At 50.1% G+C, this 14574-nt stretch overlaps 1 protein-coding gene and 1 non-coding gene across 3 annotated transcripts in view; one reads left to right on the plus strand and one right to left on the minus strand.

The window, feature by feature from the left end:
* Positions 1-14574, minus strand: part of CDH23 (cadherin related 23) — a 344899-nt gene that overhangs the window by 218261 nt on the left and 112064 nt on the right. For both annotated transcript variants that reach the window (XM_016162284.2, XM_036223824.1), the window contains exons 6-7: positions 10039-10233; positions 6287-6415 (exon numbers count right to left, since the gene is read on the minus strand). In XM_016162284.2, coding sequence (XP_016017770.2) covers positions 6287-6415; positions 10039-10233 — 324 coding nt within the window. The remainder of the gene's footprint in view (positions 1-6286; positions 6416-10038; positions 10234-14574) is intronic.
* On the plus strand, positions 12318-12502 carry LOC118604374. The gene has a single exon (XR_004951698.1). It is a non-coding gene; the product is annotated as a U2 spliceosomal RNA (small nuclear RNA).

The following is a 14574-nucleotide window of genomic DNA, read 5'->3' on the forward strand; positions in this document are numbered from 1 at the left end:
GACATGAAGGCCCTCTGAGCTGGAGGGTGGGGCCCTGGGGCGCAAGTACCTCCCCTTTAATTCCACCTGGTCTTGCTGCCAGGACACAGGACTGGCATCCATTACCTCATTCTCCCCACGCAGCTGTCCCTGCACAGCTGTCACTCCATCCTCTCCTGGGCCCAGGTGTATAGCAATCCAGAACACCTCTAGGTTTGGGTGAGGGAAGGTAAGAATGTTCTAGGAGAAACGTCTCCCGTAGAGAGATGGACACAGTCCAGAGGTCAAGACCTTTTAGAAAGCAGGTCAGGCTCCCTCCATTGGGCCCCTTCCACTGGGGATAGGAGCACTGGCTAGATCTTCTGGGGGAAACAGATCGTTTCAAAGAAGTCAGAGAAAGATGCCGTTAAATGAGCATTGCACGAAGTGGGTTCTGAGGACCCAAGTTGTGCCAGAGACTGTGAACTACCAGCTGCAGCAGAAGCTGTCCTATCTCAAGCACTCGCGCTCTGCCTGGTGCTGCTGCAAACACTTTTTATGTACTAACTCATTTCGCCCTCACACCTACCTCATGAGACAGCCTCATCTTACAGAAGAAAAAACTGAGGAACAAGAGTTAAGCAGCCTTTCCAAGTGAATGATGAAGCCAAGATTCAAACTCAGGTACTTTGGCTCCAAAACGCTCTTGCCTGCCAGGCGGTGCTTCCTCTGCAACAGGTTCTGTTATAATAACTGTCATTCATGGAGATTGTTGCTATGTGCCAGGCACTAGTCTAAGTACTCTACAAGCATTAACTCACATCCAATTTGGAAAACATATCTACTCATCCCTCCTGAGGAGATGCATGCACAATGGATGTCAGTGTGGTTAAGTCTTCTGAAAGTAGTAAAGCAAGTGGTAAAGAAACCTGCCAAGTTTTGTCCCCAAGCTTGCTGATCTGAAGACAGACTCTTTTGTATAACATCTGTTAACAGCCCCAGACCCAGGGGTCCGTGGGAGGTCATTTAGGAAGCACCGCATTAGACTTGAAGGGTCTACACTACTGCTCCCCAATATAACCTTATAAGGGACTCTTTTTCTGTAGTCTGCCCTTCCTGGGGTTATTTTTCACTTAGGAGGGGCCTGGATTTGTCCCCAGGAAGAAGTCTTGAGGGTGTAGGACTCTGGCCTGAGGTTCCAGTTGCTAGGATGTGCTTTCTGGACACCAGGACAACTCCCATCTGCGGTGGGCCCCACACGTATCCTGGCAGAAGGGTCTCTGGGCTGCTACTGGTCAGTTGAAGAACTGAGGGATTGGGGTGGTGGACAGTGCTGGCCTGTGCAAAGAGTGGACTTAGTGGCCCTTCATGCATCCGCCCCCAGGCACACCTGCTCTGGGCTGCCTGGAGTCCTCCTGGGTGGGCGGGGCTCAGAGGGGCCAGCAGGCAATTCAGGACCAGACGACAAGGAGGCTGGCTCTCCTAGGGAAGAGCCACACCTGAGCCTCTACAAAGTCAGATCTAAAAGGCTCCTGTCAAAGTTTGGGGTTTCATCTCTTTTTGGGTAAATAAATCCATTTTTAATAAAATCCTGAGCTTTTAATACAAGTGCAGCCAAAAAGACTGGAAATATTATGAGAAGGAATTAACGAGGAGGAATGGGGGCTCTTGGGAACCCATTGGCTTTTGTTTCTGAGTCTCAGTGATTATACTTTCAATATACTGAAACTTATTTCCAAAGATGAGGAGATGAAGTGAGACCTCTGCCTGACCCGGAGCTGGGCCGCTTACCAGGGGCACTTGCAAGGAGAGCAGGTGGGTAGGCTCAGGAGGGCTAGAGATGGGGCTCGCCCTGACATGGGCTTCGTCCCCTCACGAGAACCCACATTGCAAAGAGGAGGTCTATTGGGAAATAGGATCCCCTTAGAAAGGCAAAAGGCACATAAGCCTGTGGGTCCTAATCTGGTGGGAAGAGAAGCACAGTAAGGGGAGTGAGGGTTTGACTCTTGCCAGGCTGCCTTGGTTCGAATCCTCTGAGTTGCTCAACCTCTAGCTGCCTTGTTTCGCCCACCTGTAAAATGGGTCTTAATAGCTGTTCCCATCCCTTGGCAACTGACACAGGTAAAGCACTTGGAACAGTACCTGGTACACAGCAAATGCTGTAAAAGTGACTGCAGCTATTCACTGGGGCCTGGAATCACCACGGGCATCAGATGAAAGCCAAGGTGCCTCTTCCCAGACAATGCGCATAAGTGACGTTCCAAACAATTTCAGCAAATTCAGACTCCCCAGCACCCCAGATTGATAACTCCTACCCTAGAAGTAAGGCGCTTCCTTAGAATTATATAAAGAAGACAGCTAATAGCCCACAAGAGAAAGCCGGCATTTGGTGAGCACCTACCATGCACCAAGCACTGTGCTGGGCGCTCAATATAGATTCACTCAGTTTTTCCTCATAAATCCCCACAGTGAGGGTAGATGTGAGGAAACAGGCTCGGAGGGTTCAGGGATTTGCTCAGAGTCACAAGGTGTGCTGAGTGGGTAAGGTGAGGGTGTCTAGGGAATGGAGGGCTATGTTGGGGTGGGCCTGCGTGGGTGTGTGAGGCAGCCCCAGACTATGAAGCTTGATACCAGGAAAGGATGTTGGGGCAAAGTCGAGAGGAGCTGGGACTTCTCCAGCAAAAATTATGTGTCCCCCTTTTTTCTGCAGCCTGCCTCCTTCCAAAGAAGCTGGCCAGGAGAGCGGCTGAAGCCAAAATCTGGCTGGGCTCTACCCAGCTTCGGAGGTCCTGGTCCACCTCCCTCCCTGCCCGGCTCAGCTGGGACCACCTTTCCCCCACTTCCACGACAGGATTAAGGACTTGAAAGTGGACGTGCTGTTTGCTTCAGGAATGGGAGGTGCCTTTAGGGGGAGGCCGGTGGGGGCTGAAGGGGACTTCCGACAAGAGCTGCCACAGCAGATTCTGAGGCAGAAAATCCTATTTCTCAGTTCTTAATTCCAGTCAATTCCAGTCAAAGGGCTGATAGGCATCAGCTGGCAGTAATTTGTGCAGTTTATCCGCTCTTTTCACCTTCTATCGGTCCTTCACTGACGGGCAGGCCGACATGCTGCTGCTCGAGTGAGGAAATTAAAATTTGATGCAATAATCCCAAATAAGAAGGATTTTATTAGGTAATATATACACTTTAGATGAGGCATGCTGGCCTGATACACTGATAGGGAGAGGCATACATGCTGGGAGCCGCCAGATAAAGAGGAGGAGTGAGGGAGAGTGGGCAAGGGTTCGAATAGAGACCCCGGGCCAACAGCGGCGGGGTGGGAATGGGGATGCCTGGGTCCTCCAGCCTGGGAAGCTAAACGGGCCATGGTGCTCTCAGCCCCAGCCGGGCCTGGGAAGTACTACTTTAAATCAAGTTTACACACTATAAAGGGGCATGGAGAGCCTGGATCAAGGAATGAAAACCAATTAGAGGCCTGAAAAAATCGGGCTTGGGTGTATGGGGATCAGTTTGCAGGCGAAAAGCTGTGCAAAAAGGGTAGACATTGGAAGGCTCCTTTCAAGTGTGGATATGGAGATGAGTCTGTGGCACTGGGGGAGCCAGGAGAGCACCCAGGGAAGCCCTGAACCCCTACTTAACTCCTTTAGTAAGGAAGGAGAGCTTCAGTGGTCTTGTGGGGCCAAAAGGACAACCTTGGCAAGGCAAGGAGATATCAGGGTCTCTGAGCCTGAGAGAATATATCAGATGCTAAGAAACTGAGCATCAGGAGAGCAGGAGTTAAGGGGAGCAAGTCTCCCCATTTTCCTGGACTGAGAGGTCACCCTAGCTGGAGCCTGTGGAATTATCTGGAGAGGAGAGGGTGTAGCTTAGCACAGGGCCCTGCACGCAGGAGGGACTTAATAGATGTCTAGTGGATGGATAAAAGAATGAATAATGGAATGAATGAATGGACAGACTCAGAAATCTGCAGATCCAAAACAATATCGGCTATGATCTAGGGATGACAGAAAAACCAAACCGAAGGGTCTTGGAGGACACTCACATTGCCAACAGCCCTCTTTCTTACTATCAGTACTCTGAGATGAAGCTGAAGCTGAGACTCCCAGCCCAATCCAACTCCTCTGACTGACTGACTGGCTGACTCATAACCACCGTGATTGAATGTCTGCCATGCTGGCACTTGCCGGATGCTGTACCGGAGTGTGCTATCTCCAGGCCTTAAAACTCTCAGATGCGGGAAGCATTGTTGTAGACATTATTAGCCCCAGTTTCCCAATGATGAAGCGGTCCAGAGAGTGTGTGATTTGGCCAAGGAGAGTGCATGGCTGTGCAGGTGGGACCTGCTCCGAGTTCCTTGGGCTGCTTGGCCACCATCACATCCTTATTTTGATCAAAAATTGGCTTTGCCCATCTTCTCTGCACTCAGCCCTGGACATGAAGCCCTGGGAGACCCATAGGAAGCCTGCAGCCAGGTCCAGAGACTCAGCTACCTTGATTATTGGGAGGTCTAAAGTGACCTACTCACACATCAAAGAACATTACAGGTGTGACTATAATTTAGTGGTAAATTCTCAGCACAGGGAGAGTCAGTTCTACCAGAGAAAAAAGAGAGGGATGGCTATGTCTGAAGGCTAGTGAGGATGAAGCCAGGGCTGGTATGACTAGGGCATTCATTCATTCATTCATTCATTCATTCCATAAACACTTCCTGAGCACCTGCGCCGTGCTATCCCCACAGCAGACCTCATTCCTGCTGAGCTACGCTTCCAGTCTATCAGGGAAGCAGAGGCTAAACAAGCTGCTTAGGAGCACTTGATAGCCATCCATGCTTTTGTGCAAACTGGAATAAAACGCCTGCTCTGAGCTGATAAATTAGAGCGCTAAGATGGGGATGCCCAAGGGCCAAGGACAAATGGGAGTGCCAGATTCATCTGAAAGGTCAGGGAAAGCCTGCATGGGCTGAGAAGATGTGACCTTAGCAAAGAGGTTTGGGGCAGACAGCCTTCAGTCTCAAAAGCTGGAGCTCCTGCTGTCCATGGACCATCAAGAAAGAGAAGGCTGGGGCAGAGGCCAGTGAGACATTCCCCTCTACTCTCGAAGCAGCGTCAGATCCCTGAAACAGGAGGCCAAGAAGCATCCTGCTTGTTAGATCCCTTAGTTCATAACCTGGGCCCGAGAAAGAAGCAGGTACTCCTACACACCTAGAGACTAAAGCATAGTGCTTCAGGCATGCCAATGCTCAGGACAGACCACAGTACCCAAACTGGAGGTCAGGCTTCCTTGGCCCGTGGTGGCTCAGGGACATGGTCTGCACCCTGGTCAAGGGAAGCCTACCTCCCACTTCTGCCCAAGTCTGTGAGCCTGTACAGATGTGCAGGTGGAGCCCGGAATCGCCACGTGTTCAGGTGGCTGCCCCACTTTGCTCTCAAAGTTGTGTGTCCTTCCTCTAAGCACACTGAGTTCCCTCAAAAGGAAGAACACATTTTTCTTTCCACAAGAGCTGCTCTCCAAGTTGCTCCCCAAGGGGTTGCCTCTGCCCAGAGGAGCCATCTTTTTTCTAATTTATCAGCTCAGAGCAGGCGTTTTATTCCAGTTTGCACAAAAGCATGGATGGCTATCAAGTAAGAATGCCTGTCACTGCCTGCCTGGACCATAGCTGAGTGGGCAGTAGCATGTGTTTTATTATTAAAGACACCTAGTCAGAGGTGGACACGTGGCCTAAGGGTAGCCAATCTACAGGCTGGCTGGTGACCAATGACCTTGTCACATGACACAAAATCATGAGCACAAATAATCAGATGTCTCTCTTGAAGACAGGTACTTGAGAAACCCAAAGCCTAAGCAGTTAGGAGGGGTAGCTGGAGCTGTGAGCTCTTAGGGAAGAACCAAGTCTGGGAGGGCCTGTGGAGCAGAGGGCACGCTGCTGCCATCCTGAGCAGTGTTAGTTGGTGAGAGAGGCAGATTGACCTATTGGCCTGTGCAGGACATAGCTGAGCCACACTAATGTTTCAGTGAGCCTGGCTGAGTCCAAATCCACTCTCTAGCTCAGGCTGGATTTTCTACAGGTGTCCCCATCACCCCACATAAATCTTTCTGCAATGTTCCCCTTCACATGTACTAGCAAGCCTTTGTTCTTTGCTACTCAGAGCCCTCTAGGGATGAAGTGGAGTGAAGTGTCATGTGTAGAAGGGGTTGGGTTTTTTCTGTGCTGGGACACCCATCACTATCATACATAGGGACTGGGAAGAGTAAGAAATGACAAGGAGGAGTCTGTCCCATCAAACAAGGCCCCAATTCCTATGTCCCATAGGCCCAGCAAGGGTCTTACCGGAGGAGAATGCTCATAGATGTTGGTGCTGTAAGGCAGGTTGATGAAGATGGGGTCCATGTCTTGGACATCTGTGATGATGATGGCCAAGTTGGCCAGAGTGGACAGAGGCCTTGTCTTGTCTTGATCCTTAGAGGACAAAAGTATATAGTCTTAGGTTAAGTGATGTTATGGAGATACACACATGTACACAACGCACACACCTGCACACACATGACACCCCTGGGCACAAACATGTGTGCGGATATGTACACATGCCCTCCTACCCTCTCACAGGGAAGGGCATTAATGTGGGGAAGTACAAGAACTCAAGAACCCACAGCAATCTAAGAACACATACAGGGCCTCCAAGGCCCAGTGGAAGGTGGCTTATCCAATGTCATGAAGCAGGGCTGGAGTAGAATCCAATCTCCTGACCCTAGCCTGTCCTAGGCCTGACTACCCTGGACATCTGTGGGTGGGATGACTGGCTTGGGATAAAAGATGGAGCTGTCTTTAGCTCCTTCCCTGGATTCGGCCAGGGCGAATCCCATTGCTCTTCTCCACGCCCACTTCCTGCCCTCTCTCATCCTTGGGGCAGCAAGAGAATGACTAGACTGGGGCTTCCTTAGAAGAATGGCCCTTTGACCCCAGAGTGGGCTACTCTGGACCTGCATCCCCCTGCTCTACGTTTTTGGGTTTATTGATCAAACAACTTTTCCAGTTAAACCAGCAGGGGGAGCTCCAGGGCCTATGACATTGGGGAAGACTCCAGGAAGGAATCCTGAGAGGTCGTGTAGGCCATCCCCCTGTGGTCAGGCAGGCAACGTTTAAACCCTCCTAGTTAGTTGGGAACTTAGTCCCATGAAAGCTCACCAGGAACAGAAACTCAAAGCTCATATTTTATTACCCTAAAATACATAGCTCACTTAAATAGCCCACTACTATTGAATAACAATAGTCAATGAGCATAGCAACCTCATGCTGAGTATAGATTATACTCCAGGCACTGTGCTAGACACCTCGTTTGCTCTTGTAGGTATTATGTGTGCATTATTCAGATGAGTTTACAGAGATTCAGAAAGGTTAAGTAACTTGCCCAGAGTCACACAGCCATTAACTGTGTATCCAGGACTCAAACTCAGGTCTTTTTGTCATAAACATCTGCCCTTAACTCTCTTAATTTGGGGCTCTAACACTAGCTCAGTCTCTCATTTGCTGGGTCACTTTAAATACATTCTTTTTCTTCTTAGGATCTCAATTTTCTTCTCTGTGAGATGAAGGGGCTCAATGCAATGACCTCTGTGGATCCTTGGGCTTTTAAATTCTCTGGTCTGGGATTTGAGGAGCAACTGTCCTTGGGTTAGAGTTGTCTTGATTTGTCTGAGGTGGCCTGAATAATACAAGGCATTTGGAGCAATTCTGCATGTTAGGAGCCTAGTTACTGCCCTTGCCCACTAGAGATAGAGGTAGAGCACCTTTGAGAATGGACTCTGGTTGTTTTAAGAATCCTCAGGGGCAGCCAAGGAGTAAGCAGAGGGTCTTTGGGGATGAAGAGTGGGTGCAGCAATGGAGGGAAGAGTGTGAAGGCAGGAGGAGCTGGGCTTAGGGACCACAGGGGAGAGAGCATCCCAGGCTCCAAGACCACAGCCTAGGCTTGGGGATCGCCCATGATGAGAGCTCTCAGCCAGGGACCTGAGTGACCACCAGGCAGATGGCCAGAGGGAAGGCCTGGCAGGAAGTCTCTTGACCTCTTAGGCAGGCACTGCCAGTGGTTCTGATTTGCCATTACCAGGCTTTTGTGGGCAGCTGGCTTTGTCGAGCCTGGCACCTGCCCTCCCCAACCCACACTGTGGCTTCAGTCCTGCTCCTGCCACAGATGTCCCCATCCGGCCCACCCTTGACTCCATGGCTGGGGAAAAGGGATGGAAGTGGACATATCTGGCAGGGCAGGCACCTTACCAGGGTTCCAGCTGTCACTCTAGGGCCTGCGGCTCTCAGCAGCTTGTTCCCAAGGGAATCCTCACTTTTCCCCACTCTGGTACCTACCCACTGGTGGCTGGGAACCCACACTGCTCCCTGTAGTGCCACATAGGAGAATCTTCTTGGGGAAATGCCCAGCGACCAAGGGCACAGTGCCAGCCTTGAAAGGGAATTGTGGATCAGATGGGAGAGCCATTAATAAGTGGGGGTTCTCAGCCCCTCCTGCCCTACCACTTCAAGGCCTGATTGCTGGGAGATTAATAGCAATTTAACTGTATTCACCATCCCAGCTTGAGCCCAGGCTTCTTGACAGGCCTGGCCACCTAGATTCTCGCCTATGCCCGACTCTGGTCTCTTACCTACCCCCATCAAAGCCATTTTTATGGTGGATGCAAATTATCCTGCAGGGACAGGTTTATAGCAAGACAGAAAGCAAGTATCTGTGTTTCTGGGCCTAGGTGTGTGACAATGGAGAGTGGTGGGAGGGGAACTACGTCATGGGTGAATGAATGCAAGGGAGTTCGGAAAGGTATGGGTGCGTGCAAAAAGCGATTCTGGCCTCGGGAGGCTCCCGATCCCAGAAGTCAGTTTTACAAACAGCAGCCCTCTCAGGATACTAACACTTAACTGGGGAAGAAGGAAAGAAGTCTGGGTCATCTGCAGCGGCTTTCTCGGGGGCAGTGGGATAGGTACAAAGGGACAGTTTGCATTTCCTGGTTCCTATAGCTTCTCTGCATCTTGATCAAGCATGTGGGAACCCCTTCTTTCAAAACCAGATCCTCCACACATCTAGTGTGTCTTCCTCAGAGATCTGGGTGCTAAGTGGAGCCCCCAGCACTACTGGCAGCCCCCACTGCAGTGACATAGAGCCATAGGGTACTGTGTGTCAGGCAAATGGGTTCTGGAGAGCCAAGAATGACTCCAGTAATTTATTTCTCTTGGCTCGAGCATTGTAAACAAATCTACTCACCCTGCTACTAGCTGAAGACTCCAGCTAAGCCCCGAGGCAGTGGCCAAGAGTAGGAAAGAGCAGGGCTGGGCGAGGATCCTCTTTAGGATGTGGCTGGCTTGTCTCCAAGGCCCTCGCAAACAGTTGGTGACAAAGGCAAGTGGCTGTGATGCTCTAGAGACTCAGAGACTCAGCCATGGGCATTGGACTAGGTGTCAGACAACCTGAGTTGGGGTTCTTGCTTCCCCACTATTCTTTAGCTGTGAGTCTCAACAGTGTCTGCCACAAAATGGGATAATCATTTCTCTCCTGACTAACTCATCCTGGAATTCCCAGGGCCCAGAGTGGTGCTTTGGCGCAGATGGGAGCACCCTACCGTGTTAAGTGTCACCGCTCTAGAGCAGTGACCAGGACTCCTCTGGCTCCTGCATGTTGAATGGTCAAGACACAGCTAGGATGACACCTCTGTCCTGTGTCCCTGAACTATGAATGTCCTGTGGGGTAGTTACCAGTGCAGGTGCTAGAGCCCAGCTTCTGGGTGACTGTAAACCAGTTACTGAACGGCTCCTGTACCTCTTTTTCCTTACCTGTATACCAGGTATCTTAATAATACTTACGACACAGGGCTCTTTTGAGGTTTAATGGAGAGAATCCATTCAAGGGCTCAGCACAGTGCCAGGGACACAGCACGAACCCTCAGTAATGTCAGCTGTCGTATTATTACTATCACCAGCATCATAGAACCTTGAGGGGCAGGGTACTAGGTTGATATTCCGTCACTCTGTTCAAGGGTGGGAGGAGGCCATGTTTGGTCGCCTGGGGCCCAAGTGCGGCAACTCACCGTGGCGTTGACGGTGAGCTGGTAGGCCTGTGTGATCTCGTAGTCCAGCTCCCGGGTCACCGTGACAATGCCGCGGGCGCTGTCGATGGCAAAGAACTGGGAGGGGGGCTGGAAAGAGTAAAGGACGCTGCCTCCTGCACCCAGGTCGGGGTCTGTGGCGTTCACAATGAAGATGGGCGTCCCCACCGGTGTGTTCTGGGGTGAAACAAAGCAAATAAAAGGGTGAGTAGAGCTCAGAGCAGCTGCCTTCATGAGTGACTATTCCCCCAAAGCCCATTAACCACGGCCCTCTAGCCAACCAGACCTGCGGCCTTGTCATTTTTATTCTAAGAGGGTTCAGAGGAATTTTAAATGCAGTATCTATTTTTTTTTTCTTTCTTTTGATAGCCTCCTGGTGGCTGTAATAGCACCAGTTCCAAAGATGAGCTGCTCATCCTGGAGTTCTGGATGAGAGCCTTTCGGTCCCCAAACCCTTGTTTCTTGGCAATTTTGCTTCCTCTGTTGAGTGCACCCCGGCTGTCCAAGCCTCAGGCCTGGGCTGCTCTGGAGGACATCCGTGAGTCTGCGTGTCAGGAGGTTTCAAGGGCAGGGAACTGGGGGGTGCATGCTATGGAAACCCTGGGGGCTTTGTCTGGCACCACAGAGGTTACCTGGCTTGCCGTGGGGTGAGGCGCACACACACCATCCCTAGGGCCATGGCAGCCTGCCACCAGAGGAATCCACAACACCAGGCCACAAGCCTTCTGTGATTCCCACTGCTAGACAAAGTGTATAGACCCCTGTTCCTTTCCGACTTGGGTCCCTGGTTAAACATAACTTCCTCATAGAGGCCTTCCAGACCCCTAAGGCAGGTCAGACCCCACTATGTACCCACTGTTTATATTCAGGGTCCCACAGTACCCTGGAATTCTTCAACCCCCACACTTTTCCTGTAATTCCTTGGACCACGCCTGTCTTTCCTCATAGGCCCGTGCTCCACGGAAGCCATGTCTTCCGTCTATCTGTCTTCCCTAGCATGGTGCTGGGCACGTGGCAGATGTTCAATAAATATCCTTTATGGAGACATGAAGGAACCTCTATGATAACACTTAGCACATTATATTCTGAGTATCCGTTTGCATCCTCTGCCCACTGTCAGTTCTCATCACTGCATACCCACCACAACGTCTGGTAGGTAAACTGTGCCTGCTAACTGTTGGGCAAGTGAATGTATTCATAATTTAGTGAGCTCTGGACACATCTGAAGACAGGCAATCTAATGAGGCCCTTCACAGAAACAAAAAAGTAAAAAACAATCTCTGCTCCTGTTGCCTGTGTGCCAGGTCCTGTGCTGGGGTTGCATCTGACAGCTTTTTAGGTGATAGCTATTATCAAGTACCTTTTTAGGTGATAGCTATTATCCTAATTTCAAAAAGAAACCTACGCTATGGGAGGTGAACACGTAATTACTGTTAAAGTGTACAGCTGAAACTGATTGAATTTCGTTAACCAATGTCACCATAAACAAACAAACAAACAAATAAATAAATAAATAAAAGGAACCCACAACACCAGGTTCAGAGCAGTTAAGTAACTTGACCAAGTCACACAGCTACGCAGTGGCAGAAGGCCTTGAATTCAGGTCTAACCCATGATCTCAAGCTTTATACTAAACGCTTCTCTAAAATACTTATGGCAGTTCTTTTCCTAATTCTCTTTAAGACACTGAGGTCAAATGCCAGCATGGCTGGTACCTCCTAGCTGGGAGTATGGGACTGTCCTATAAGCAACCTGAGGGCAGAGATGCAATATTCCTGGTCCTCTTTGTTCTTTGTACACTGGAACAATGACTGGGCCCCTTCTAACACCTGCAAGGTTCTTTTCAAGAAGGAAAGGAACAGTGCTGCTCTCCATGCTGCTGGTCATGACCTGGGCTCTGCATCACTGCCTTGAGCAGCTTCTTTCTTGGGGGACCGTGATTGAGAATGCAGATAGCCCTTCCCTAGGACTATCTACTTGAGGCAAGGATGTCCTAGATAAGGCCTAGTTGGGCTGGAAAGGGGCCCCAGGGAACAAAGCCATGGAGCCACCATTGTTTCTAACTGACAGTAGCACTAACTGTCCCCATCATAAAGCATCTTAGAACCTGTCCTTCTGCACCCAGCACTGAGGACAGGAGGCAGCCAGGGGAGGCCCCTCTCCTCTACACCATCCATGATTCCCCAGCGCCCCTTTGCATTGAAAGCAGGCCTTCATGCTGTGGCCCTGTCTCCTCCTTTACACTTTATTACTTGGCAGGTATGGCTTCTTGGTCTTTTTGCTAAGATCATGTGTAGTATCTGTTCTTATCAATTTAATATTTCCTGGCAGGTAGAGCTATTTGTACTTTTCAAACCCAGCAGGCTCCCTCACACCTCTGGGCTTCTGAACATGCGTTTCCTTTGCTAGGTATGCCCTCCCCATCTTAGTGGCTTGGAAAACAGATGCTCTCTGCCCTCCAAAAGAGAATCAAGCATGCAAGGGGCCAGAGCGAACAAGTGCTAGAATTTCAGGAATGGACAGACCTCAGTTGGAACCCCAGCCTTGCTGTATGTCTTCGGTCTAGTTACTTAGTCTCTCTGATTCTTAATCCCTTTCTGTACACTGAAGTCAATAATATCCCATAGGGTTAGTGTGAAGAGTATAGGAGTTCACGAATGTAAACTTCCCAGTATACAAGGGCTTAAAAGATGGCAGCTGTGATTTTATTGTCTAAATACTTTCTATAAGACTGCAGATAAGAACATCCTCAAGGGTAGGGCAAAGAGATATGAAGAAGCACTATAAATTTGGGCTGGACATTCCTTTTCTGTACCCTCCCCCACCCCCAGATCTATTGAGTACCCTGTTCTGCCTTCATCTCCCCCTCCCCTGCCCCACTCCTAGGCGACCTTAATGAATTGTACCCCAGGCTCCCTTGCTGTCTGACTACTGCCAAGGTAGGTACTGGTAGGAGCTCTGCATTTGGGGAGAGGCAGGAAGAGAAATAGTTTGAGGTACTATCTCCCCACTCTTCCAGCTCCAGCTCAGTAGCCCCTCCTCCCTGGCCCCAGCTTCTGATGGCCTCTGGCAACACTATCCCTTTCCCTTCCCCTTTCAGCCCCCGGAGAGTAAGAGCTTCTTCCCACTGCTGCTAGTCTCCAGTTCCTCAGAATCTCTTAATGCCCCCTAGGCCTGCCCACCCCTCTGTAAGTTGTCTTCTCACTGAAATGCCATTATGGGAACTCCCTGAGATGAACTGTTTCCTGGGGCACCCTGATGGATATAGGCATCCTGCAAATACATCCCCCAAGCCCTACCACTTGCAAAGCCCAAGACCGAACTCCCCTGGTGCTGGGCTCAGCGAAGCCAGTCTCTGTCCTGACATTACGCCACAGTGGCACTGGTCTTCAGGAGATCTTTATGAGGTCTCAGCTAACCTTCAGTTCTCTCTCTCCACCCCTCTCTCTCTAGATCCAACATGCACATGACACATGAGTGCCAGAATCAGCCCCACGTTCCAGAACAAAACACTCCATCAGAGCCTGTGGTTCCTGCCCTGAGAGGGATGGACATGCTCCTATTTCAGAGCAGCCAGCCCTGCTGTGAGGCAGCTAGATAGCACTTCAGAGCACATCCCACACGGAGCCAGTGCCCAGAGGAGAGGGGTGACTCTCATGAGAATGTCAGCTCTCCAGCCCCCTGCCTCGGGGAGGAGAGGACATTTCACCCAGCCATACTGCATGATCTGGGACGATGCAACTGATCAGAGGATTTAAGAGCAACTCAAGAAGACAGAAAGGGAAAAAGAAAGGATGGTCCTATGTCTGACCTTCTTGGCTTTTATGTTTCATGCCCTGAAGTGGAAACTCATTTAATTTCTGCATAACTTAGAAAAGGTTTTAAGTAGGCCTGGCAAAGAGCCATTCATACACTTAGATGGGACAAGCCATTGGAGAGAAGAGTGCTGACTTTCTGCATTTCAGATCCTGCATGCCATGCTCCGTCAGGGAGATGGGGAGGGGCACTCATCGACACCGGGGGCTCCTCCAAGCACCCAGCTGCTGCTTCATGGAAATGCGCAGATGTGCTCACAGGTCTCTGCAAGCAGATGTCCTCTATGGCACCAGGTGCGTCTGGGTTTCTAAGTATACCGCAGGCAGTAAAACTTGGAGGCTCAGAGCGTGGACTCTCTAAGCTGGAGTTCCAGCTTTTCTACTTATTGGCTGGAGACCTCAGACATATACTGTTAAACTTACTCTTTTGGTCTCCATTTCCTCGAGTAAAGGAAAATGTAAAAATGGAGCTATTAACTGTACTACCCCTGAGTGTTGTGAGAAAGATGAGAGAGAGAGAGAGACAGAGAGACAGAGAGAGAGAGAGAGAGAGAGAGAGAGAGAGAGCGCGCACTTCTCCCTGAACCAGGTACACAGCAATATTGAGCAGTACTCAATAAATGATTATTGCAATTATTATTATGGTAGTAAAATACCAGTATGAGATGAGCCCTATTTAAAGGGGGTATTAGAAAAAATGTAA

Source organism: Rousettus aegyptiacus, unplaced genomic scaffold (assembly GCF_014176215.1).
Source record: "Rousettus aegyptiacus isolate mRouAeg1 unplaced genomic scaffold, mRouAeg1.p scaffold_m13_p_6, whole genome shotgun sequence".
Classification (NCBI taxonomy): Eukaryota; Metazoa; Chordata; class Mammalia; order Chiroptera; family Pteropodidae; genus Rousettus; species Rousettus aegyptiacus.